The sequence below is a fragment of the Zymoseptoria tritici genome, chromosome 5 (assembly GCF_000219625.1).
Source record: "Zymoseptoria tritici IPO323 chromosome 5, whole genome shotgun sequence".
Taxonomy (NCBI): Eukaryota; Fungi; Ascomycota; class Dothideomycetes; order Mycosphaerellales; family Mycosphaerellaceae; genus Zymoseptoria; species Zymoseptoria tritici.
The window spans coordinates 2,617,148-2,640,660 of record NC_018214.1 but is presented as its reverse complement, the minus strand read 5'-3'; the positions used below and the strand labels follow the sequence as shown (position 1 = coordinate 2,640,660).

The 23,513-nt window shown below is 54.1% G+C and overlaps 7 protein-coding genes across 7 annotated transcripts; 4 read left to right on the top strand and 3 right to left on the bottom strand.

Annotated features, from left to right (window-relative positions):
• Positions 1-1,261: 1,261 nt before the first annotated feature.
• Positions 1,262-9,193, top strand: MYCGRDRAFT_72646 (putative alpha 1,3 glucan synthase; the record flags this gene model as incomplete). The annotated part of the gene is made up of 14 exons (XM_003852378.1): positions 1,262-1,609; positions 1,659-1,718; positions 1,775-1,894; positions 1,932-2,673; positions 2,732-2,850; positions 2,907-5,268; positions 5,322-5,486; positions 5,538-5,712; positions 5,775-6,235; positions 6,290-6,368; positions 6,435-7,038; positions 7,084-7,818; positions 7,889-8,207; positions 8,262-9,193. 14 exons carry the CDS (start codon positions 1,262-1,264, stop codon positions 9,191-9,193), a joined length of 7,221 nt encoding a protein of 2,406 aa, XP_003852426.1.
• A 215-nt stretch (positions 9,194-9,408) lies between these two features.
• Positions 9,409-13,750, bottom strand: MYCGRDRAFT_100364 (uncharacterized protein; the record flags this gene model as incomplete). Its single annotated transcript, XM_003852337.1, has 3 exons — positions 9,409-10,604; positions 10,828-11,987; positions 12,063-13,750. The coding sequence occupies 3 exons, from the start codon at positions 13,706-13,708 to the stop codon at positions 9,409-9,411; spliced, it is 4,002 nt and encodes a 1,333-aa protein (XP_003852385.1).
• A 255-nt stretch (positions 13,751-14,005) lies between these two features.
• On the top strand, positions 14,006-15,964 carry MYCGRDRAFT_72642 (uncharacterized protein; the record flags this gene model as incomplete). The annotated part of the gene is made up of 3 exons (XM_003852379.1): positions 14,006-14,117; positions 14,182-14,686; positions 14,736-15,964. The coding sequence occupies 3 exons, from the start codon at positions 14,067-14,069 to the stop codon at positions 15,962-15,964; spliced, it is 1,785 nt and encodes a 594-aa protein (XP_003852427.1).
• Positions 15,965-16,135: 171 nt separating this feature from the next.
• MYCGRDRAFT_80995 (40S ribosomal protein S13) lies at positions 16,136-17,156 on the bottom strand (the record flags this gene model as incomplete). The annotated part of the gene is made up of 4 exons (XM_003852336.1): positions 16,136-16,503; positions 16,569-16,615; positions 16,802-16,834; positions 16,897-17,156. The coding sequence occupies 4 exons, from the start codon at positions 17,096-17,098 to the stop codon at positions 16,330-16,332; spliced, it is 456 nt and encodes a 151-aa protein (XP_003852384.1).
• A 971-nt stretch (positions 17,157-18,127) lies between these two features.
• Positions 18,128-20,157, top strand: MgSGA1 (putative glucan 1,4-alpha-glucosidase; the record flags this gene model as incomplete). The annotated part of the gene is made up of 5 exons (XM_003852380.1): positions 18,128-18,748; positions 18,800-19,212; positions 19,264-19,477; positions 19,527-19,685; positions 19,735-20,157. 5 exons carry the CDS (start codon positions 18,128-18,130, stop codon positions 20,155-20,157), a joined length of 1,830 nt encoding a protein of 609 aa, XP_003852428.1.
• Positions 20,158-20,608: 451 nt separating this feature from the next.
• Positions 20,609-21,088, top strand: MYCGRDRAFT_42806 (uncharacterized protein; the record flags this gene model as incomplete). Its single annotated transcript, XM_003852381.1, has 1 exon — positions 20,609-21,088. A coding segment is annotated over one exon (480 nt), but the record flags the coding sequence as incomplete, so codon positions are not given.
• A 283-nt stretch (positions 21,089-21,371) lies between these two features.
• Positions 21,372-22,436, bottom strand: MYCGRDRAFT_109679 (uncharacterized protein; the record flags this gene model as incomplete). Its single annotated transcript, XM_003852335.1, has 2 exons — positions 21,372-21,781; positions 21,840-22,436. The coding sequence occupies 2 exons, from the start codon at positions 22,021-22,023 to the stop codon at positions 21,372-21,374; spliced, it is 594 nt and encodes a 197-aa protein (XP_003852383.1).
• Positions 22,437-23,513: the final 1,077 nt, after the last annotated feature.

Below are 23,513 nucleotides of genomic sequence, written 5' to 3'. Positions count from 1 at the left end.
CTTTTTGATACTTTTTGGCATCTGACCACCCAAGCTTTTGCTCTCTCCACTTGGTGCATCTGGAGGACAACGTCACTGCAGCTTGTGCACGATCCGACCGCTTGCAGTTGTCACCAGCTCGAGAGCAAAGGGTGTTCTTGCTTTGGTGCGAGGTACTGTGGCATGCCGTGGTCGGTGTCGTATGCTGCAATGTTGCGGCGTGCATCATCAGCTACAAATGCGCCATCCCAGCAGCAATATAATAACGGGCCACGGTCGCCGTGTTCAAGAGGATGAAATAGATTCTTGACACCGCTTAGGTTGATCGGACAGGCCTTTGAGTGGTGGAGGCTCGTCGGCAGTGACTCGGACCGATCTTGTTTGCCAGGATGCTTGTCGAAAATAACCACGGAATACAGGCATCTGCCGTCAGCCCGAATATGAAGTCTGGGATGTAGAGATTGTCATGGCAAGCTCGAAAAAATACGCCCAGTGCAATCCTTTCACGTGCGTCAAAGCTGCCAGCCCTTACAGGGATTCCTAGTGGAAGGAAGCTGACATGCATCCTTCGAACACCACGCCATGCTGACAGTATTCCGCGCAGAACTTTGTCACAGTCTGACTGCTCGTCCGCAGCTTAGACTTGATGGCTGCTCTCGTGAGCAACGAAGCAGGACCCTCAGCTGACTCACCACCGCCAGAACGTGGTAAATGTCCATTTGAAGTATATGCCGCGGCTGTACCTCGCCCTACTCCCTCGCCAGCTGGCGCGGCTAGACCCCTACCGACAAGGTGTAGCCCCACCACTCGGCTGCAGCTTCCTTGACAGTTTCCAGGATGGACGTTTCGCAACAGGATCTAATAGTGGTCAAGCAAATGTCACACTCTGGAACTGACGCCGTGCGACCTCAGCCACGGCAGACCATCGGTAGGCGCCATGCGTATCTCCACGAAGATAGCACGCACACCAACTCCCACGTTGTCTGCCGCAGCAGTCTCTCCTGCAGACTCTTATTACATCCATCGTCAGCCTTGCCAGCACCGCCGAGGGATGTTCGTTCATTACCGGTAAGGCTCATCTATGCTTCAGCCCCAGAGGCTCGGTTGGGTCTCCGCGCACTGCAAGGATAGTAAGGGTCCCGCCGTCAAAGATGTAAGATCGATGTCTTTCGTATCGCGTAGCTTACCCTGCTAAGCATGGGTTCGCGTGCGTGTCTTGCTTTTTAACTTTGCTGCCTTTTTCAATTCTCTACCTTCTTCATCTTTCGCGTGGCTCAAAGACATGGCGAGTCTAATCGCCTTGGTCTTGTGGCTCTTCGCCTTGCAGGTCCTGGCCTCACCGTACGATCCTCGCGAAGTCGACTACAACCTGAACACCGATCGCGATGCGAAGCAACCGCTGCAATATGCCGGCCAGTGGGAGGGTCACAATTATACGAAATCTCCAGACAATTGGCGGTTCCCATTTTACACACTCTTCCTGGATCGGTTCGTGAACGGCGACCCAACAAACGACAACATCAATGGAACCCTTTTTGAGCACGATCCTTTGAGCACACTGTTCCGCCATGGAGGTGATGCGAAAGGTCTGACGGACTCCTTGGACTATCTTCAAGGAATGGGTGTGAAGGTGAGGTGCAGGTATTTGTGAAGCTGCACAGCACTCTAACCTAGGTCAGGGAATCTATATCGCCGGCACAATTCTTCTGAGTTTTCCCTGGGCATACGATCAGTACTCGGTATGAATGTGAAGAGCCTCGGAATGGGTATACGGGTTGGCTAACCAGCACTGCAGCCTTATGACACGACGGTTTTAGACCACCATTTCGCAACCCTAGCACAATGGCAGTCGGCGATCGACGAGATTCATCGCCGCGGCATGTATCTGATGCTCGACACTACTGGAGCAACGCAAGTACACCATCTCTCGCTCGTACAGAACGAATACTAAGTTGTGCAGGATGTCCGACCTACTCGCATTCGACGGCTACCCCAACTCGTCCACGCCGTTCAATCCGAAAGAGTACAAGGTAGAATACAAGTCGGAACGGAGATACCACGATTTCAGCTTTGGCAACACATACAACGAAACCTGCGAATATCCTCGATTCTGGAACGAGTCGGGCCACCGCGTGCTCCCGGGCTCAAGCGAGAACTTTGACAAAGTTGGGCCTGGCTGCTATGACAGCGACTTTGATCAGTATGGAGACACGGAAGCTTTCGGTGTATTCCCGGACTGGCAACGGCAGTTGTCCAAGTTTGCATCCGTGCAAGATCGTCTGCGCGAATGGGTGCCGTCAGTAAGACAGCGCATAGAGCATTTTGCCTGTCTCATCATTGGACAATTGGATATCGACGGGTTCCGGTACGACAAAGCCACGCAAATGACACCAGACCCGATTGCGGAGATGGCGAAAGCGATGAGAACCTGCGCACGGAACTACGGGAAAGAAAACTTCTTCATTACGGGAGAGATCGCGGGAGGAAACAACTTCGGCTCCATCTACCTTGGTCGCGGTAGAGAGCCTGAGATGGCCTCGAAGAACATCACCGAAGCTGTTTTGACCACAAATGCCGACAGCGAGCGCTTTCTTCGGGAGGAAGGCCTGAATGGCTTTGATGCCGTTGCATTCCACTACAGTATCTACCGAACGCTTCAACGATTTTTGGGTCTGGATGGAATCGTCTCAGCTGGTGAGCATCATTTGCTTCGGAATCAGCTTTGGATGTCTTGAACTAACCGAGTTTGCAGGATACGACGTGCCTGCAGATCTTGTTGATACCTGGAATGTTATGCTTACTACAAATGACATGCTCAATGCGAATACAGGCAAATTCGATCCACGGCACATGTGGGGCGCATCTAACCAGGTGCGTATCGCAGAGAACCATTTGCACGGCTTGTGCTGAGCTGATGTTGTGTCTAGGACGTTTTTCGCTGGCCTGCAATGGTTGGCGGTCTCGATCGAGGACTCCTCGGACTGTACGTGGTTACTCTGCACATGCCCGGCATTCCGCTGCTACTATGGGGAGAAGAGCAAGCATTCTACATCATGGACAATACAGCAGAGAACTATGTCTTTGGTAGACAGGCCATGACATCCACACCGGCTTGGCAGATGCACGGATGCTACAAGCTCGGTTCATCACAGTTCATCAATTGGCCTCTGGACGAGGGTCTGCACGGTTGTAAAGATGACACGGCAGCTTATGATCATCGGGATCCTTCGCATCCAGTTCGGAATATCATCAAGTCAATGAACGCCCTACGAGAAAGGTATCCAGTGCTGCGGGATGGCTTCAACCTGCAGTCGTTATCGAAACAGACACACGAGGTCGTGCTGCCCTACTCGGGAGGAACTCCAACAGAATATGGAATGTGGAGCGTGGTTCGAAACCAGCTCGACGTTCTGGAAGCAGTTGGCAATGGCTCCGTCTGGTTCGTTTACCACAACGACCCGTTGCCGGTGAACTACAGCTTTGACTGCACCAACAACGATACCGCTCTACTTGCACCATTTCCACAAGGCACCAAGGTCAAGAATCTGCTTGCGCCGTACGACAAGATCACCCTCCAAGAAGGACCCGGCAAGAAGTTGTTCATCGACAAGTCCGAGGAGGCCAACGGATGTGTCAAAGAAATGAAGTTCGGACCATATGGGTACATGGCTTATGTTCCTGTCAGTGCGTGGACTGCTCCCGAACCTATGCTGACGAAGTTCATACCTGGTCACGATGCGCGGCTGAACTCTTCTTCACGGGTCGCTATTGAGCTTCGCTTTTCGACAGAAATGGACTGCGACTCGGTGACTCAAGCCATCAGCTTTACATCCAAGACCGATGGTGGCGCCACGCCAACAATCGACAACACCACTATCGCCTGCACGACCATGGAAGCAGCAGATGTGCCAACTTATGGCGCCTACGTTCCGTCCACCTGGAGCTGGAAAGCGGATCTGATTGACGTTGCTGACGGCATCCACAAAATGACTCTTCGGGACGAAGCCACAACAGATGGCATCAAAGTCACTGCTGTGGACCACCTGCTCTTCCGTATCGGTAGCCGGACGAATCCCATGGTGTGGACCAACGCCGCAAACTACACTCGCAAAGCATACACAAAGCAGAGCGGAGAGCTGGTGTTCACTCACGATGCGGCTGGAGCGGACAAATTTCGATACAGCACGAACTTTGGTTCTAGTTGGACGAACTGGACTGACTACAAAGGGGGGAAGACGACCATCACTGAGTTACCATGGTCCGGCACCAAGCTTCAAAAATGGCACGGTCATCATATCCAGATGCAGTATTGGAGCGAACTGGCTGGCAGTAGCTCTCACCTGCAGCATGCCGATGCCGACTGGCCAGAGAACAAGCCTCCCAGGTGGTACCCGCACCTGTTCGCCCAAGGTCTTTACAACTCTTTCGGATACGATGCGGGACTTCCAAACTATGCTCATCAGGACAAGGACGGGCTTTCGAAATTCCACTTCTCCGCGGAATGGCCATCTGAGCTTCAATTCAATGTGTGGGGCATGAATCCAGACGGAGAGCCTGATAAGACATTCGTCTTTGGAGATGTGAACAGAGACAATGTCCTCGATCGAATGGTTCCACAGTCCCTGGCCGCACCTATGATCAACATCTCCACCCATCCCGCTGCACCTTATCTGGCATATGAAGTCCAAGTTGACTCAGGCAGTCTACGGTACACACTCGTTCCGAGGGGCAGTCGAATCGTGCAGATGCTCTTGTTCGGCCTGCTTTGGACGCTTCCCGTCATCTCAGCAAGTTTGGCCATCTGGGCTTACATGGGCTTCTTCTACAAGATCAAGTTCAACGCGACAGGTATCTCCAAGAAAGGCGTGGCTGGATTTTTCGGCAACTTTCGCAAACGCCGAGCTGGATTCGAGCAGCTGGACAATGACAAAGACCGTACGGTTTCTGAGAGCCTGCCACTTACTGAGATGAAGAACCGATCAGTCTCAGACAATTCTGTGGCGGCGACATTGGCCGCTGCGGGCAAGAACAAACGAAGGACTGTACTGATCGCAACGATCGAGTACGACATCGAGGACTGGAACATCAAGGTCAAGATCGGCGGTCTTGGTGTGATGGCGCAGTTGATGGGCAAGGCGCTCGGTGAGCAGGACTTGATCTGGGTGGTTCCATGCGTGGGAGGGATCGACTATCCCATCGATCGAATGGCGGAGCCTATGACTGTGACGATCCTGGAGAAAGAGTATGAGATCCAAGTGCAGTACCATCAGCTGCGTAATATCACATACGGTACGTTGGACGCTTTGAGTCATGCTGCAGGGACATACTGACCATGCTTACAGTCCTGCTTGATGCACCGGTCTTCCGACAACAGACAAAGGCCGAGCCGTACCCGCCAAGAATGGACGACCTGGACAGTGCCATCTATTACTCCGCATGGAACCAGTGCATTGCAGAGGCTGTGAATCGCTTTCCCGTCGATATTTACCACATCAACGATTACCATGGTGAGTGATATCGAAGACAATGGAATTGTACATCGAGCTGACACCAAACAGGCGCGGCGGCACCGCTTTACCTCCTTCCAAGAACCATACCATGCTGTCTTTCCCTGCACAACGCAGAGTTTCAAGGCCTGTGGCCAATGCGAGGGAAGAAAGAACAGGACGAAGTCTGCAAAGCCTATAACTTGTCTCGCGAGGTTGTGCAGAAATACGTGCAGTTCGGTGAAGTGTAAGTGCAACGTGCCGCCTCGGAAATACGGTCGCTTGTCGGAGATCATGCTGACTTTTCAGATTCAACCTGATTCACGCCGCCGCGTCCTATCTGCGCGTGCACCAGAAGGGGTTCGGCGCAGTCGGTGTGTCAAACAAGTACGGACCTCGCTCGTGGGCCAGATATCCAGTGTTCTGGCAGCTGAAAGCCATTGGAAAACTGCCAAACCCCGATCCTAGCGACGTCGAGCCGTATAACAAAGAAGCGGAGATGAAGCAGCTGGCGAACATCAAGATTGACCCTGCGTACGAGGCAGCACGAGGAGACCTTCGCAAGCAAGCGCAAGAATGGGCTGGTTTGAAAGTCGACCCAGAGGCGGAGCTATTCGTCTTCGTTGGCCGCTGGTCGGTCCAGAAGGGCATTGATCTTATCGCAGACGTGTTTCCTGCTGTTCTCGACAAGCACGCCAACGTGCAACTTATTTGTGTCGGTCCAGTCATTGACTTGCACGGGAAATTTGCCGCCTTGAAGCTCGAGCAGAGTGAGTGCAGAATCATGGAACTATTTTACCTGCACCAGCGCTAACAGAATGCAGTCATGAAGAAATATCCGGGTCGTGTCTACTCTAAGCCAGAATTCACCGCACTACCGCCCTTCATCTTCAGCGGCGCCGAGTAAGTACACTAAGAATATCCGGCTGTCCAAGACCTCTCATGATCACAGAGCTGACCTCCTTGCAGATTTGCCTTGATCCCCAGCAGAGACGAGCCGTTTGGACTCGTCGCTGTCGAGTTCGGACGAAAGGGTGCTCTCGGTGTTGGTGCACGAGTCGGCGGCCTTGGTCAAATGCCAGGATGGTGGTTCACCGTCGAGAGCGACACGTCCAGACACATGATGCACCAGTTCAAGGCTGCGATCGAGGATGCCCTTTCGTCCGCTCACGATGTGAGAGCTGACATGCGAGCTCGGTCGGCCAAACAACGATTCCCGGTCGCGCAATGGGTCGAGGATCTTGAGATATTGCAGAGCGCATCGATTCGGATCCACGAGAAAGAACGCCGGTCAAGCAAGGTCGTTCAAAGACAATCAGGCGCAGGTTTGGAAGTGCTCATTCCGCCGAGCAGGAATGTCAGCCAGGAACGTCTTTCGATGTACGAAGCAGAAGACGAGGACACCATAGGCCCGCTACCGACCCAAGGGGAATCTGGCAGTTCGGCTGCCTCAGGTGGCCTGAACCGAACGCTCTCCCTAGGAACCCGCGCTGGACCCGGTCATCGTCCATCCCGCCTGCGGCTGCTAGTACCGCACGACGATGGAGCCGAGGACGAGAACGAGAACATGGAAGTTCCGATATCACTCGAAGAGGCCGAAGCTGCTCGGCAGCGACAGACCACCGGAATCCTACGTGACTTTAACGATCTCGACAACGTTGTACCACGCACGATGGCAAGACTGGATGAAGAGCGTGGGAGATCAACTCGAAAGGTCACCCCGCGGATCTCTGTCATGGATCCTACACCCATCGATCCCCGTCCGATGAACCTCAGCCGAGGGGGAGGATCCCAAACCAGATCTCCAAGCCCAACCTCTGGCTCAGCATCGCCGGATCCAGGTCTGGGACTTTTCCCGTTGCGATCTGCGAATGCCTCTCGCTCGTCTTTGCTCAGTCTTGACGAGGTAACGCACGGTCGCAGCGACTACAACCTCCAAAAGATCGAGCTGAACTTCACTGACAAGACTGGAGAATACTACAACAAATTTCAGTCAATGTTGGAGAAAGATCTCAACGCCAAGACCTCCGAGAGCTCGCTCGCCATCGAAGACTTCTTGAAAGAGAGCGAGAAGGAATGGGCCGGCAGATATCGTAACGCAAAGCTGGGTCGATCACCACTTGCAAGTCGTGGACCGTCGCCAGCGCCCAGCAGGAGTAGTTCTTCTGATTCATCGAGGCGCTCGTCGATGAGCCACCAGGACTTCCATGCCTCGACCGCATATGAGCCTTCGAACATGGAGGACGAATTCTTGATGAAAGAAGGTTACGTGCGACCTTCGATCTTGAAACGCTGGCTGCGGACGAGGGTGATGGACTGGCCAATTTACAGTATATTCTTGGCCATCGGTCAGGTAAGAAAGGAGAGAAGGAGCTTTGCTCTTCCCATTAAACGCCTGAACTACCCGCTGACTTCCATTCTAGATCATGGCCGCCAACTCCTACCAGATTGTGCTCATCACGGGTGGCACCCACGGAAACGAGACACTCAGGATCTATATCGTCAGTTTGATCTATCTCGTCGCATCCTTGGTCTGGTGGTTCGTGTACCGAAGGCTGAAGCCACGCTTCGTCTTGTCCATTCCGTTTGCGTTGTACGGGCTGGCATTCACTATCATTGGACTGGCACCATTCATCCCCCAAGGAGTTGGAAGAGACTGGGCGCGCAACGTGGCGACTGCGTTGTACGCCACGGCGTCCGCAAGTGGTTCGCTCTATTTTGCTTTGAACTTTGGCGACGAAGGTAGGAAGACTTTTACCCACAATCCTCCGTCTTGATTTTCGCTAACATCCGCAGGTGGCGCTCCAATCAAAGCCTGGGTCTACCGTGCCTGTCTCATCCAAGGATTCCAACAAATCTACATCGTCGCCTTATTCTACTGGGGCCGCACAATATCCGAAGCATCCGCTAGAGGAATCGATGCGCGAAACATGTATGCAAACAAGCCTATCCTGGCGGCCGCTTCACTGCCCGTTGCAGCAGTGCTATTCGGCATCGGACTCCTCCTATTCACATCTTTGCCGCCATACTATCGCCAAACGCCCGGAAAGATCCCCGAGTTCTACCGATCTCTGGCCCGACGCAAGCTGATCATGTGGTTCCTTGTGTCTGTCATCCTGCAGAACTACTTCCTTTCAGCACCATACGGCCGCAGCTGGGGCTACCTCTGGAGCTCGACTTACGCACCCAAATGGGCGATCGCGCTTCTCGTACTCGTCTTCTTCATCGGAGTCTGGACCTTGATCCTCCTCATATGCGCACAGCTCAGCAAGTCTCACTCCTGGTTCCTGCCGATGTTCGCCTTTGGTCTGTTAGCTCCCCGATGGGCTCAGATGTGGTGGGGTACATCTTCTTACGGCCTCTGGCTGCCTTGGGTGCCCGGTGGACCAGTCGCCGGTGCGCTCGCCGGTCGATCGCTCTGGTTATGGCTCGGTGTTTTGGACGCTGTTCAGGGCGTCGGCATCGGTATGGCGCTGCTGCAGACTCTGACTAGAATCCATGTTGCCGTGGTGTTGACCGCGGCGCAAGTTCTGGGAGCGGCCATCACAATCCTTGCCAAAGCTACTTCGCCGGACAGAAATGGTCCAGGCCCAGTGTTTCCTGATCTCTCCGCTGGCGTGGTAGCTGGACTATCGCAGCCCTGGTTCTGGATTGCACTGGCGTGTCAGCTGGTCATTCCAGTGGGATACTTTTTCTTCTTCCGGAAGGAGCAGCTGAGCAAGCCTTGAATGAGAGTGGGCATGTAAATGTGAACAGATATGTTAGACCGCTTCTTGAAGAGATGGCATTGAATAGAATAGAATGAGACAAGCGCAGCCTACTTGTGTACAGTATAGTGGTCTGAGACAGGATTGGTAGTCGGGACGGTGTGAGATGGCGGGAATCTACTTCTGCTTTCACGGTATACGACCAGACATCAACTTCGTTGCACTCAATTCAGCCCTCACAAATAGCCCAATCCACCGCCCCCGCAGACCTCCAGATCGCTTCTCAACTGCCATACGTCTCCGCCCACTCGGCTCAGTACGTCCGCTCTTCTGGCCGCTCCCAATTCGCTGATTCGTCTGATCAAGCTGCCATCCACAACGCCCTTGGCACCTCCCATTTCACTGTCTGTGGCCTTCATCTCGGTGTCCGTTCGGTACATCCTCGGATTGAGACCGGCGGCGTGCTCGAGGATATTGGTGAGATGACCTTGCAATGCGCTGAGTCTGCGATACGTACTCTCATCGAGAGGCGTGATGAGACCGATAGAGCCGCTGGATGTCGTGGTCAAGACGTGGAAGAGTGGTGAATTGACCTCTTCCTGCTTGGTGTCTTCGCTGTCCCCATTGGGAAGATCACGGGCCTGCTCCGTGAATGGCGCCAACGTGCTGGGCAACAACATGCTTCCAGTCGGAAAATGGCCAATGTGGAATGTGCTTCGATGAAGCAAGCGCTGGCCATTGAGTGATTTGGGATTCTCCGGGTCATACTGCAGAACGTGAAGATCTGCGTCAGCGTCCAGAACGAGCAGGAACAGAGCACCGTCGAAGGGCAGAAAGTCGGCTTCGATAACCTCCATCTCGGTGCGCGGTGATTTGCCCAACAGTGTGAGCTTGTACGGCTCCTGAGTGAAGCCACCGAACCACAGTCCTTTCCATGCGTCTCCAGCGAGCCACAACCCGCGGGAGTCGAGCGTTTTCAGGAGTGAAGTATAGCATTGAGCATCCAGGAAGGCCACAGGCAAACATGATCCATCCTCTCGCATGCCTCGAATCATCAGCTTGAGTCCTTGAGCTGTACCAATCATGCCGCCGGGAAATGATGCGAGAGCCGTAATGGCTCCACGGGATTCTTCTCTCGCCAATACGTGGAGGTGTAAGCCGCTCTCTTCGACGTCAGGGTCCGGAACCACATCGATTACATCAAAGACGATGAGTGCGCCTTTCGCAGGCATGTCCTCGCCACGCTGAGCTCCGGTCGATACCACGACCACAGGTTTGACCTCGTGAGAGAGCTCGCTAACTTCTGCTGGCATCACCTTCAAGGCCGTGACGGTTTCCAAATATGGGAGCTTGTGGGTATGTATGATCTTGTGCGTCTTCGCAGAGATGAGATGGACGCTGTATTGTGGGACCTGTGGACGGATGGAGATGTCTAATGCAAGTTAGCTTCATTCTTCGGTTCGGGTGCTGATTGTGATGTATCGTCATGAATACGGCTGAGTCCCATCGACTTCTGCAAGACGAGCCAAAACTTGAGGAGTCCAAGATTTCTCTGGCATGCTCTACAAATGTCCGTTCTCATCGAAAGAGAAGAAAGTATGCTTTATCGAGATGCGACGCAGGTGGGGGATAACAGGAAGAGGTTCAATGCTTACCATCTTGTTCCGGATGTCTGCCATCTTCCTCTGCGAAGTAGAAGTCAACTGTCGTGCATGTTGCCGCAACGAAAATTCCTCTGGCTTCATGATACGCCAAATGCCGTACTTCTCGCGCATCATCACCAAGGTCTATTTGACGAATGCTCCAGCCAGTGCTGAACCAGGCGTCAGGAGGAAGCTGGCACTCGTGCAATGCGCCATTTACATCCACAGTCGCGAAGCCATTCTCGCAGCCGATGCGGTTTAACGGAGTCAGTATAGTAGTGGCGTTCGACCTTTTGGGCTCGTTCACTTCCAGAATCTTCGGCGGTCCAGATGCTTCCTTCAACAAGAGACAAGACGGCGCACCAGGTATCGAAACGGTATTGTATCCACCAATTTGCATGCGTCTCAGCGCGGGCGGTCGAGCGTTGGGGTCCTCGAGAGGAGAGTCGTTGTACTTGGGAATGTACGGTACGGGCACTTTCCTGAACCGCAGATTCGAATGCCAGGGTCCGGTCGAAGCTGACGGCGAAGAATGGAAGGGTTCATATAGAACAACATCGTCCATCGCTGTCCTTACCGTCAGATAAGGCTGGAGAACACCATCATTGCCCAGGTCGGCGACCAGAAGCTCCGTCAAAGTCTCTTTCACACCCATTCTTCTGTGACTGACATCTGCAGACAAGACCGGAGGCAAGTGAGGCAGTGCAGGAGTCATGTAGACCAGCTGCAGGTCCGGAAGCGTGAGCACATGTAAGGAGCCTTCTGCAGAGAGAAGGAACAGCGCTGCGTTTCCGTCCGTGAATTCACCAGAATACACGCAACCACTCATCCACTGCTTGTCCGCAGCGTCGGGTGTGATATCCAGAGGCTCAATGTCCTTCCGTTCGTGTTGCAGAACCTGAATGCTGCTGTCGTCTCGTATAACGAGCAGGTAAGGATCGCAGGCTGACGTATGTACAATGCTGAACTCTGCGTCGGTCTCATCGTCGATCATTGGGATGATTTGACTGAGCGCAAGATGGCTGTCGTACGTCCGGATTTCCATACGCCGGACTTGTACAACGGCGGTCCCATGCCCGAGCGTGAGTACTTCTAGCGTTTCGCCATCGTGCTCGAATTCCGTCGCTGACCGCTCTGTGTAGCCGCCCTCGCCTGCTTCATCGTCGTTTGCACTGGTGATGTCGTAGACTTTGGTATTGCTGCCGTTGTGTACGAAGAGCATGTTGTCGGGCTGAACGTCATCCGACTTCTTCTCGCGAGCACAAACAGCCCATGCGTGTCTCGCGCCTTCGAATTGGTTCTTTCGGATATGCTGAGGTATGATGTCGCGGTTGATGCAGGCCAGTCTGCTCGATCGGCTCTTGCCTGTCCCTGCGAGCAGTTGCAATTTGTCCTCACCGGCAGCATTAGATCTGCCGACGCATGTGTTGTTGATGGGGCCAATGGAGTGCAAATCGTCCTTGATCACGAAATGCGTGCTCGAGTCGCCGGCTGATTGTTCCGCGACCGAAGTCGCTCTTTTCTTCGAATCGGGCTCGGCGTCGTACAAGTCGTCATCGTCCTCGTCCAGCACATCCTCCTCTTCGTCTCCGGAATTCTGACCTAGCATCTGAGCATGAGAACGCTTCCTGCTCAGACCACTCTGCGAGTTAGTGCAGCCAAGAAGAGAGGAAGAGCCATCTTCACTGCCAATGAAGAGGTTATTCTGGTCCAGTCTTGACACACAAGAGGGAGCGGTTGAGAAGACTTTTCCGCCATTCTCTGACGAGATTATCGTGACAATCACAGCACTGATACTGCGGCCGAGCATCTTGAAGTCGACCGTTGCGAGAGAACCATCCCGGAGCACTACAAGCATCTCGCCAGTGGACGCATTGAGAATCTCGACGCTGCAACCTTCCAACTTCAAATTCAAACCAGATTGATCCGCCATACCAAAATCGCTCTCTTTCATCGCAAACTCGTTGACAGCGGTGGCATTTGCCTTGCCGCTCTGATCGACGTGAATGAACTCATTTGTGCCGATCAGCAAGGCGCCACCTATCGGCGACGGTAAAGGAACGACCTTCCAAAGGGTGGATGGGAGATTCGGAACAGTGATCAAATTGGTAGATGCCTTTTGCTCCAGGTCGAGCGTGAAGACGGTGTATGACAAGATGTCCTTGCGCTCGTCGAATAGGGCATAAGAAGGCTCGATGGCGGAGGAGATGATGCCAAAGGTCGGCTCACGATATTCGTGAAGGAACGCCAGATCAATGGTATGGCTCAAGGCTGGATCCAGGGTGGTCAAAGGTAGAACGAATGACTGCTTGTATGGTGTCTGCTCGGCCTCATCTTCTCCATTCTGCATAGCGTCATGCTTCTTGCTGGTGGTGCCATCGTTTGCATTTTCAAACTCGCCCTCCTCTTCTCCCAACAGCTCGTCTCCGAATTGGCGAAAGGGAAGGATGGCAAGCTGTCGTGCGCCAAACTTCAATGCCGCGCATCTTGAACCAGGATCGACTGTGAGAATGCTTTCGTATTCGCCCAGACTCGGCCCGTAAGGCTGCGCGATGACATTCTCGCCTTCGTAGTAGTGTATGCTGACGGTGCTGATGCGGTGGTTCTCGGGGTCCCATTCGATCAAGCTGAGCTTTGCGTTCTTGAAGGCCAACAATATTGCCTCGCCGCCGGTGCGCGTGTCGAGAGTTTTGACGCGCGCGATCGACGTGACCGTTCCCGCGAGAGGATACCCACCAATCAACACCAATTTCGATTGCGCATCGTGAAGGGCGAAGACCTGCAGGAGCGAGGTCTTGACAACGATCAAATTGTTGGCGTCGGTCGTGAGGAATGGAAGTGCAAGGGAGTGGGTGACGGCGGTGGGAGCGATAAGCTCAGTGTAGCACTCCATGAGTTGTGTCGGTTTCCATAACCAGCGGGTGGTGGTGCAGAGGGAGGGGAAGGAGGAAGAGGTCGTGGTGCAAGTGAAGCCAATGCTGTCTTGACTTGAATTGTCCGAAGCCAGACGCGTGAGCTCACTGGCAGATCCATGGCGTCGATCGGCGGGAGACGTCACAAACCTTGAGCTTGAGCTTGAGCTTGCTCTCCGCAGCTCCTTCGAGGCGCCTGCCCTGCCTTGATTCTTCTACTTGCCCATGGTCGACGACGACGACTTCACCTGAACATCAACTCACACCATCAGTCGTCACACGCGCTGATCGGTCCATACTACTCTGTACAAAGGCCGACGACGACATCCGACCGTCAACATGGCTCTCATCGAGACGTCCCTCATCTGGGTGGCCTACGCCGTCTGTCTGGTAAGTCTAGATGCGACTGTCCCTCGAGGCGATGTGACCAAGAACATGCTAATACCAAGTGCAGGGCATCGTTTTCTTTGTATCCGCAATATGGGTCTTCATATACCAGAAGCCAGGAGAGCGCACCGTGGCCGTCACCATCATCTGCTGGCTCACAGTCCTCGCACTGCTGGCCACCGTTTTGCTCCAGCCCGTGGACATTGCACTCGTCTCGTCGACAACCGCTCGCAAACTGGGTCGCAAGAAAGATTGGGCTACACCGGACAACGTCGATCATACACTGTACATTCTCAAGATTGTGTACTACTCGCTATACAGCCTGGACGCAGTGCTGTGCTTGTTGGTGGTGCCATTCACCTACTTCTACTACGAGGAGTATGACGAAGTTGCGACCGATGAGGGATCGCAGACTATTGGGACACGACTGTGGGGTGCTTTCAAGTGGACATTGGCCTTCATCTTCTTCACCGTCATCCTCTTCTTGGTGGGCTTCTTCGTGCCGGTCGCGAAGAAGGCAAGAGACGGCCACAAGGACTTGGACTACTTCAAGGACCTCCTGACCGAGAATCGTGAGCAGAGCCTGTATCAATCTCGAGACCCATACTAACTTTATTGCAGACGGCGAGCGAGCTCTGACCTTTGCCATTGGATTGCTCATCCTCATTGGCACTCTCCTCTACTGTCTCTACACCGCACCCGGATTGGCTCTCCTGCCGGTGTCACTCATCAAATCTGCTCCAAGCATCTCCGCGCCGCAGCTCGCCGAGAACACATCCAGCCAGCTGGACCAGAATCGCGAACGCCAGCGTCAACTCGAAGGTCGCAGCGAGGGTCGCGAAGGAGGTCTGGACTCGAGAGATCGGCGCGAGCTTGAGGCTCTCGTCCGTGAAGAGCGCACCCTCGTCCGTCGTGAGCGACTCGCCGCCGAGAACACCGGCGAAGGCCGCAACTTCTTCATCCGCGCATGGCTGAAACTGGAAGCGATCTTCCGACCTCTCAAGTTGCTCTTCGGCATGATCATCCTGGTGATCTCAATCATCATTGTCGCCAGCATGCTCATCACCATGGTCGACAAGATCAAGAACTCTGTCTGTGGTGTCTCCTGCGGCTACCTCCTGGGCAAGACGAAGATTTTCCAGCCCGTGAACGCATTGCTCCTCACCACGAGCAAAATCTTCCCCATCGACTACGTCATCTTCCTGCTGATCACCCTGCTCTTCTTCTCGGCGACAGTGGTCGGTATCGCCAGCATTGGAATCCGTTTCCTGTGGGTCAGCCTCTTCCGCATCCGCAAAGGTCAGACTACACCCAATGCCATGCTCATGGCCACGGTACTCCTCACGTTGATGACGCTGGCGCTAAACTACAGTCTCGCCATGATTGTCGCTCCGTCATATGCCACGTTCGGACCTCAGACCTACTGCGATCGGCCCGCCGAATACGGACTGCAGCCGAACTGCACCAACCACCACAGCGCCATCAAGCCATGCTCCGAGCGCAGCGACAACCCTTCCGCGAAACTCGTCTGCACGCCGTCTGTGCTTTCCACCTTCTTGAACCGCATTACGGCCAACTTCCCTTACTTTGGTGTGGTTACATTCTACGCTCAATTTGCGTTCCTCGGCATCTTCCTCGTCGTCTTTCTGGTCACGCTATTTCGCGTGCCGAAACTCGATGAAGATCAACTGGATGAAGACCTTCGCGAGGAGGAAGAGGAAGGTCTGTTGGCGAGCACTGGGAGGAGGTTCGGTGCTACGTGGCAGGACATTACGGGTCGCAGCAAGGGTGTGAGGAGGAGCGAGTATGGTGCTATCAGCGGTGGTGGGTCTGGAAACGCGGACAACTGATGATATTGATAATGTGGAATGTGAAAGCAGGACATTCGCGCTGATGCAGAGACTTTCGGGGTTCGAGATTAGTATGGCGTACGACAGAACAGCGATTGAGCACAGATTGGGAACGGAAAAACTTTGTAAACTTGTATCAACGATCACGATTCAGGAAAAGAACGTTGCGCGCGGTATTGAAAATTTTGACTGAAGTTTGTGGTCTACCGAAGTTACCAGCATGCATTTTCCTTCATCACACAGCAGGGCCGGAAGAACCGGCGTGCCTGTGCGGTGGTATCCCCGTTGACGCCATGCTTTCCCATTCACTTCGTCGCTCTTCACAATCAAGCCTGTCCCGTCCTCATCATCGAAAAGCCGATTGCTTATGCGACCATGGTGCTGGCGGTGGCAGACTCGTATCTCCAGGTGGGTGGGAGAACACCGACGGTCTTGTAGTAGCGGGAGAGGCGGTGGATGCGGGACTCGATGAGAATGAGGCGGAACTTGCTGTCCTTGTCCTTGCGGTTGCGCTCGAGATGCTTGCGGACGGCGACGGCCTGTGAGAGGGGAGAGGAGTCAGTGGGTGCGGGGATGGTTGGTGCGTGGAGACAAGAGATCTGACCTTCTTGATGAGCATGTAGAGGTCCTCTGGAATCTCTGGTGCGAGGCCTGTTCAATCTCTCTGTCAGTCTGTGACCAAGCAGAGGCATATTTGTTTTCATGCGCGTGATGCGACATGATGTGTGTGTTGTGTATCGATTTCACCATCTCTTTCGAGGTTGTGTTCGTTGTTCGGTTGTGCCCATATTGCATCTTTTTTTCACACGGGTTGGAGGAGGAGGGAGGGAGGCATACCGTTGCCCTTGAGGATGCGGAGAATCTTGTTACCTGCGCGCAAATTGTCAGCGATTGTCCACCATCCCACCTCATGGCTTCAACTTTCGACTCACCAGTCACAATCTTGACCTGGGCAACACCGTGGCTGTCACGGAGGACGACACCAATCTGCGAAGGAGTGGCACCCTTCTTTGCGAGCTTGCAAATCTGATCAACGACCTGCTCCGGGGTGGTCTTGAGCCATGCCGGGGCGGTGCGCGAGTATGGGATGGCGGAGGAAGAGATTCCCTTTCCGTTGGAGTGAAGACGACCCATGTTGTCGGTTGTGTTGTGTGGGTGAGGGACTGGGTGGGTTAGTTGTCGTGGATGGTCGGTCGGTCGCTTGGAGTCGAGGTGAAGTTTGGCGTTCCAGCAAAATTGGAGATGCGGGTGGTGCGTTGCTTGGCGAGAATTGAGCAGGATCGACCTCAGCGGTGCGGGACGTTCCTTCCCTGACCCGTCTGCTCAGTCAGCATCGAGAAATGGGAACTCAAGAACCAACTTTGCGCAGGGTACCTCCTAGTCCACCTGCTTCTGTCGGAAGATCTCGTTCCATATGGTCGCTTGTGATGCAGCGTACAGTGTCAGCGGCGGATCGCTCACGCTGGCGAACTTGATCTCATTCTAAGAGCCTTTCGGGGAATCTAGGAACGATGACCAACTCATCATGCAAGTCCAACCTGGCCCAAGGCTGTCGCGTGTTGGTGGCTGCGGCACATGGACAGTCTGCCCACCTCGGACCGGTCTACAAGACTACAAGTCCGCTACGACCAGCCGGATTCTACTTCGCACAGTACCTCAAAGAAACAAAGGACGTGTCTGGTCGTCACAAGGTGCCAGCAGTGAGGGCGGGTCGATCCGTCGCCCGAGGGGAGGATTTCTCACCGAGCGTGGGGGTCTTCTGACTTGGTCAATTTCCTTTTGTGTACCACTCACACGTCTTCCTTCTCACACCGAGCGACCTCACTCGTTTCGCTTCAGCTGGCAAGTGACTATGCTTAACGGTGGTCCATCGGGGACGCACCATCCATTGCCGTCATCTGACTCTGCTGGCCAACGATGCAACCAAGGCGGGAACAAGGTTTGCTGGCGCTGAGCGGATCTGGAAGGTGGTTGAAGAAGGTTTCCTTTCCCCATCTCCGCTGTCGTCGTCAGGTCACCTTCGTTGGTCCACAACGAAGGAGCAGCTCGTGATCGCCGCCTGCTCAGGCACAGTCTACTTAAATCAGGAAGGTTGTCACGTTTCTTCCTTACCATCCACACCGAATTCCGTTTCGTCCTCCTCTCCAGATCTTACCGCCCAAAATGCGGCTTCTATACAGCATCCTACCTCTCGCTGCGGCCGGACTCTCTGAACCACCTCAGCATGTCCTACAACCACGAGCGACCGGATCGCTCTCATCGTGGCTCTCCACACAAAGCTCCGTGGCCCGGCAAGGCGTGCTGGACAACATCGGAGCGAGCGGCGTCAAGGTCGAGGGAGCCAGCCCTGGTCTCGTCGTAGCTTCGCCCTCGAAAAGCGATCCGGACTACTTCTTCACCTGGACGAGAGATGCCGCACTCGTCACGAAATGTCTGGTAGACCAGTTCCTTTCTGGCGGACCTGCCAGTCTCGAAGGGGGTGTCCAAGATTACATCAACGCCCAAGCATCTCTCCAGACTGTGCAGAATCCATCGGGAGGTCTCTGCTCGGGTGGTCTTGGTGAGCCAAAGTTTCAAGTCGACGGGACTGCATTCACTGGGAACTGGGGACGACCACAGCGTGATGGTCCTGCTCTTCGTGCTACTGCCATGATCGCTTACGCTCGATACTTGCTCGGAAAAGGCAACACCAGCGCCGTGACCAATATCATCTGGCCAATTGTGCAGAATGATCTGTCATATGTCAGCGCAAACTGGAACCAGAGCGGCTTTGATCTGTGGGAGGTATGAATGTATCGCGATGAGGAGCACGATGCTTTGCTAATCCAGAAGCAGGAGGTCAACAGCGCTTCTTTCTTCACCACTGCAGTGCAATATCGATCACTGGTCGAGGGCAGTGCTCTAGCTTCCAAGATCGGAAAGTCCTGCTCAAATTGCGACTCGCAGGCTCCTCAGATCCTCTGTTTCTTGCAGTCGTACTGGACTGGGTCCTACATTCGATCAAACACTGGCGGCGGGCGATCCGGAAAGGATGTCAACTCAATCCTCACCAGTATCCACATGTTCGATCCGGCAGTGGGATGCAACGCAAACACCTTTCAACCATGCTCCGACAAAGCTTTGGCGAATCACAAAGTTGTTACTGACTCATTCCGCTCTGTGTACTCTATCAACAACGGCATACCTCAAGGTCAAGGCGTTGCGGTGGGACGGTATCCAGAGGACGTTTATCAAGGAGGCAATCCATGGTGAGTCGAAGTCTCGGGCTTTTCGGTCGTTTATGCTGACTGTTGGTGCAGGTATTTGGGAACTTTCGCCGCTGCAGAACAACTCTACGACGCCGTGTTTCAATGGAAGAAGCAGGGCACAATAGAAGTCACATCGATCTCGCTTCCGTTCTTCAAGGATGTGTATTCCTCGGCTGCGGTTGGGACGTATGCTTCGTCCTCGGCTGCTTTCTCGTCGATTGTCAATGCAGTCTCGACATATGCTGACAGCTACATGGCGAATGCTGTAAGTCGATAATTCTGCATCATCAGACTTTGATACTGACTTGACGCAGCAAAAGTACACACCGCAGAACGGTGCTCTCGCCGAGCAGTACTCCCGATCAGATGGCACACCTCTCTCTGCAGTTGATCTTACATGGTCATATGCAGCATTTCTGACTGCGGCCAACGCTCGTCGAGCTGCCATGCCAGCTTCATGGGGCGCCAACTCGGTAAGACCCTCAATCTCCACGGCTGCAGTATCTTGCTAACTTACCTCAGGCTGCACTCCCATCCAGCTGCTCGGGCTCCTCTGCCACAGGACCATGTGCAACGGCCACGAGCACCTTCACCAGACCGACACAATCAACTCCGACGTGCAGTGCAACGCCGACTCTGACCAAAGTCCTCTTCAAGGAGTACGCCACCACAACATATGGTGAGAGCATTTCCGTCGTGGGAAGCATCTCCCAGCTCGGCAACTGGAACACCAACAATGCCGTTGCTCTGAGCGCGCAAAACTACACCAGCAGCAGCAACCTCTGGTTTGTCGACATCAGTCTGCCCGCTGGGACCTCGTTTCAATACAAATATATCCGCAAGCAGTCGGATGGAAGTGTGCGCTGGGAGAGCGATCCAAATAGAAGCTACACTGTGCCGGCGAACTGCAAGGGACAGGCAACAGTCACCGATAATTGGAGGTGATGTCGTGATGAAGTTTATCCACTTTGATGACAGCCGAAGTCGGGGTTGAATACCTACGACCTCTCGCATACCTACACACCAAATTCATTCCCGACACACAACATGGCCGATATCACCTCTTTTTGTGAAGATATCAAGAGCAAATACTCGCCTTGTGATGTGAGTGTGCAAGAGCTTGTACCGCCTCCAGACTAAACTAATAAGGATCAGGTATCCGACTGCCCGCTCACACTCAAAGTACCTGGCGCGGGCTACTTAGCAGACATTGAGCCATGGCCGAGAAGAAGACGATGCAGTAGCCATTGACTAACCAGACAGCTCCGATCCCAAGTCACCTCCACGGCAAGAACCGCATCGTTGCACCAGTCAGCACAATCATCTTCGTGGCCAAAGACCACCAACCCGGCCCGGACTCCTCCATCCCAGAAGCACCCAACCTTCCCAAAACAAACATTGGACGGATGTCGCGGCACCAGGCAGTGTAATCCTCATGCAACAGCCAGCCCATCAAATAGTCGCCGTACTAGGAGACATCATCGCAACCCGCTACAAGCAACGAGGTATACTCGCCGCTGTCGTCGACGGTCGGGTGCGAGACAATGCCAGCTGCGGGGACCTCTGCGCGGAGGGGGAAGGTTTTCAAGTCTGGACGAAAGGTCTGTCGTCGGTGGGGACGAGTATGCAAGCGAGACCGTGGGCTGTGGATGTTCCGGTCCGCGTGGGAGGAGTGGAAGTCAAACCTGGGGATGTGATTTGGTTGGATGAAGGAGAGGGTGTGAGTTGCATTGTTCGGAGGGAGAGACTCGAGGAGGTGTGGCGGTTGTTGCCGGAGTTGAAGGAAGCGGATGATGGGGTTTTGGAAGATGTGAGGAGGGGAGTGGGGTTGAGGGAGGCGTTTGAGGCGCATGCTGGGCATTATGTTAATCGGTGATGGTGTGTTGCTGATCGTGTGTGTCATTGGGCTTTGGTCGCGATATTCTTCATCGTGGTCGTTGCCCTCGTTGCACTCGCCGACGAGATAATCATGGAGTTGTCGAAGGAGTGTGATCTGAGAACACAATGGCTGAGCACAAGTTCGGTAACGACAGTGCTTTGTTTTCTCTAAGCGAGCGATGCTATCCATCTAGTCCCTCCCATCTCATCAATTCCTCCATTCCCCTCCATTTCATCACGTCTTCCATGCCCACGATGCCCTCCGTGCCCACCAGATCCGTCTAGATGTACGAGTAAGCAGCTGGCTTGGTCGTGAACTCGTTCTTCCACTCGAACGGGGTACAGTTCTCCTTGGCCGTGTGCGCCCTGCTCGCCGCAAAGATTTGATAATCGCCCGAATCCTTCGCACCGACCGGGCATGCGATGAAATCTTTTCCTTCAAACTGCAACTTCGTGACGTGCTCGACCACGTCGAAGCCCTTGTAGATAGCGTCATCGGCTTCACCATTGAAGGGGTGGAAGGCCCGGAACTTGAGCTCGCCGTCCGGGTTGACGTAGACCGCCTGGCCTTCCACGTCCTGGGTGTCGAGGAAAAGGGTGCCCTCGCCGACGGCCATGCGGAAGATGGTGGTGTCGGTGTTGGCTTGTGGAGTCTTGAGCTCGGAGTAGGTCCACGTGTATTTTCCGAACCCTGGGTTGGCATGTGTTAGTGATGGGGCGTGAGCAGGACGGGAGCGATGTGACCTTACAGAAGGAGCGACTGTTGGCGTCGACGGTGGTGCCGGTGCTACCGGGAAGGTTGCCGCCGGGGACATTCAACCGTCCGATGAAGCGAAGAGGGTTGGTGGCGCTGCCGAAAGGGCCGGTTGCTGGCACTGGCGCCGGGACAGCGGCGGCCATGGCGGCGAAGAGAATGGCGCAGGTGGACTTCATTGTTGCGTTTTGTGTTGGAAATTTGTGTTGGAAATTTGATGGGGTGTTTGTGCGTTGTAGTATGGATGATGGTGTTGGGATGCTTGGTGGTGGTGACGATGATGATCAGTCACTCGAAGGGTCGCACGCTGTCCTTTATATCACTCTTGCCCGTCGTTGGTGTACTGTATCTTGTCGAGTTGTGTTGATGGCCATGCACAGCCTCGCCGATCGAAAGGCATGTTGTCGGACTGGGCGGCTGCTAATTTTGGCAACAATCAACCCAAGATCCATGGGTACGGTGCGGCTCCGGATGCCCTGGCAAGCATCGCTGGATCTGCGGGACGCCGCCTTGGTGTTGCTTGTCTGTGAATCAGCTCGTGGTGAGCTGGGACAGGTTGAGCGGGTTTTCCGGTAGTCTCGTATCGGAGCAAAACTGGAGAAGCCGTGTTGACCAGGCCATCAGCAAAACGTACAATAATAGAAGTGCATCCCTGCATACCTTACACCCGGGCACCACCACTCGTGTCAGGACGTTGACGCCATCTATATGGCGACATGATCACAGGCAATCGAAGCTAACGTTCGTATTTGAGATCGTTCTTCCTTTCTTAGCGATCACATCACTGTGCAAACCGCTCCCGCACGTTCACGGACAAATCAGTCTTCCGAGACCGAGATCATCATCGAACGGTGGGCGCTGGAAGCGTATGATTGCAATCCAAACAAGTCGGCCCAGAAAATAGCAGAGCAACCATCAACCTTAGGAATAGATGACAGACCCTATCGCGCGCTCCACGTTCCACGTTCAGCGAAGATCTCGTACCATCGGCTGTTGACTCGCCAGATTGTTGTCCATGAGAGTACGTTTTCAAGGCGAAGGACAGGAATTGATGGTCTGTGTCGACATTGGCTCACGACGTTCTCGCCGACACTGATGGACGAAAAGGAATGGGAAGCCTTCGTGTGATTCTCACTCTCCGGACGTCTTCACGGAGTCGTCAGCGATCGCTGACATTGCGTCGTCAGGTGCTCTAGGGGCTCCGCCTGGCAGTGCTCATCACCGTGAAGTTCCTTGTGGATGACATGTGAAATCTGTTCCCCCCTCGGCGACGCGAAACCCGCCCCTGTGATGTTGCCTGGTAGTAGAGCCGTTTTAGCCCAGCCGTGCTGTCAGTACAGCATACAGCGATACGACAGTAACAGCTCTGAAGAATCTCCAGGCAGATGCCGACTGTTGGGATTCGGTGCACCATCAGGCAAAGCCATGCTGTAATCATTCCGCGTGTGCCCGATGCATGAGCAGGTCAGTCTTCCAAAAGTGTCCGCCCGTTGTGTCGCAGGGCATTGTTCCGGGATAGCGAGATATTTTTGATGACCTTTGTGGCCTTGAGTGTGTCAAGCTGCGTCATCATGTGCGGTTGAGCCTGGAATCAGCATCCGGGCAGTATCTTGAGATTCTTCCATATGTCGCAATCTGCCCTATCGTCTGGTGGTGGCTAGGTCTGTTC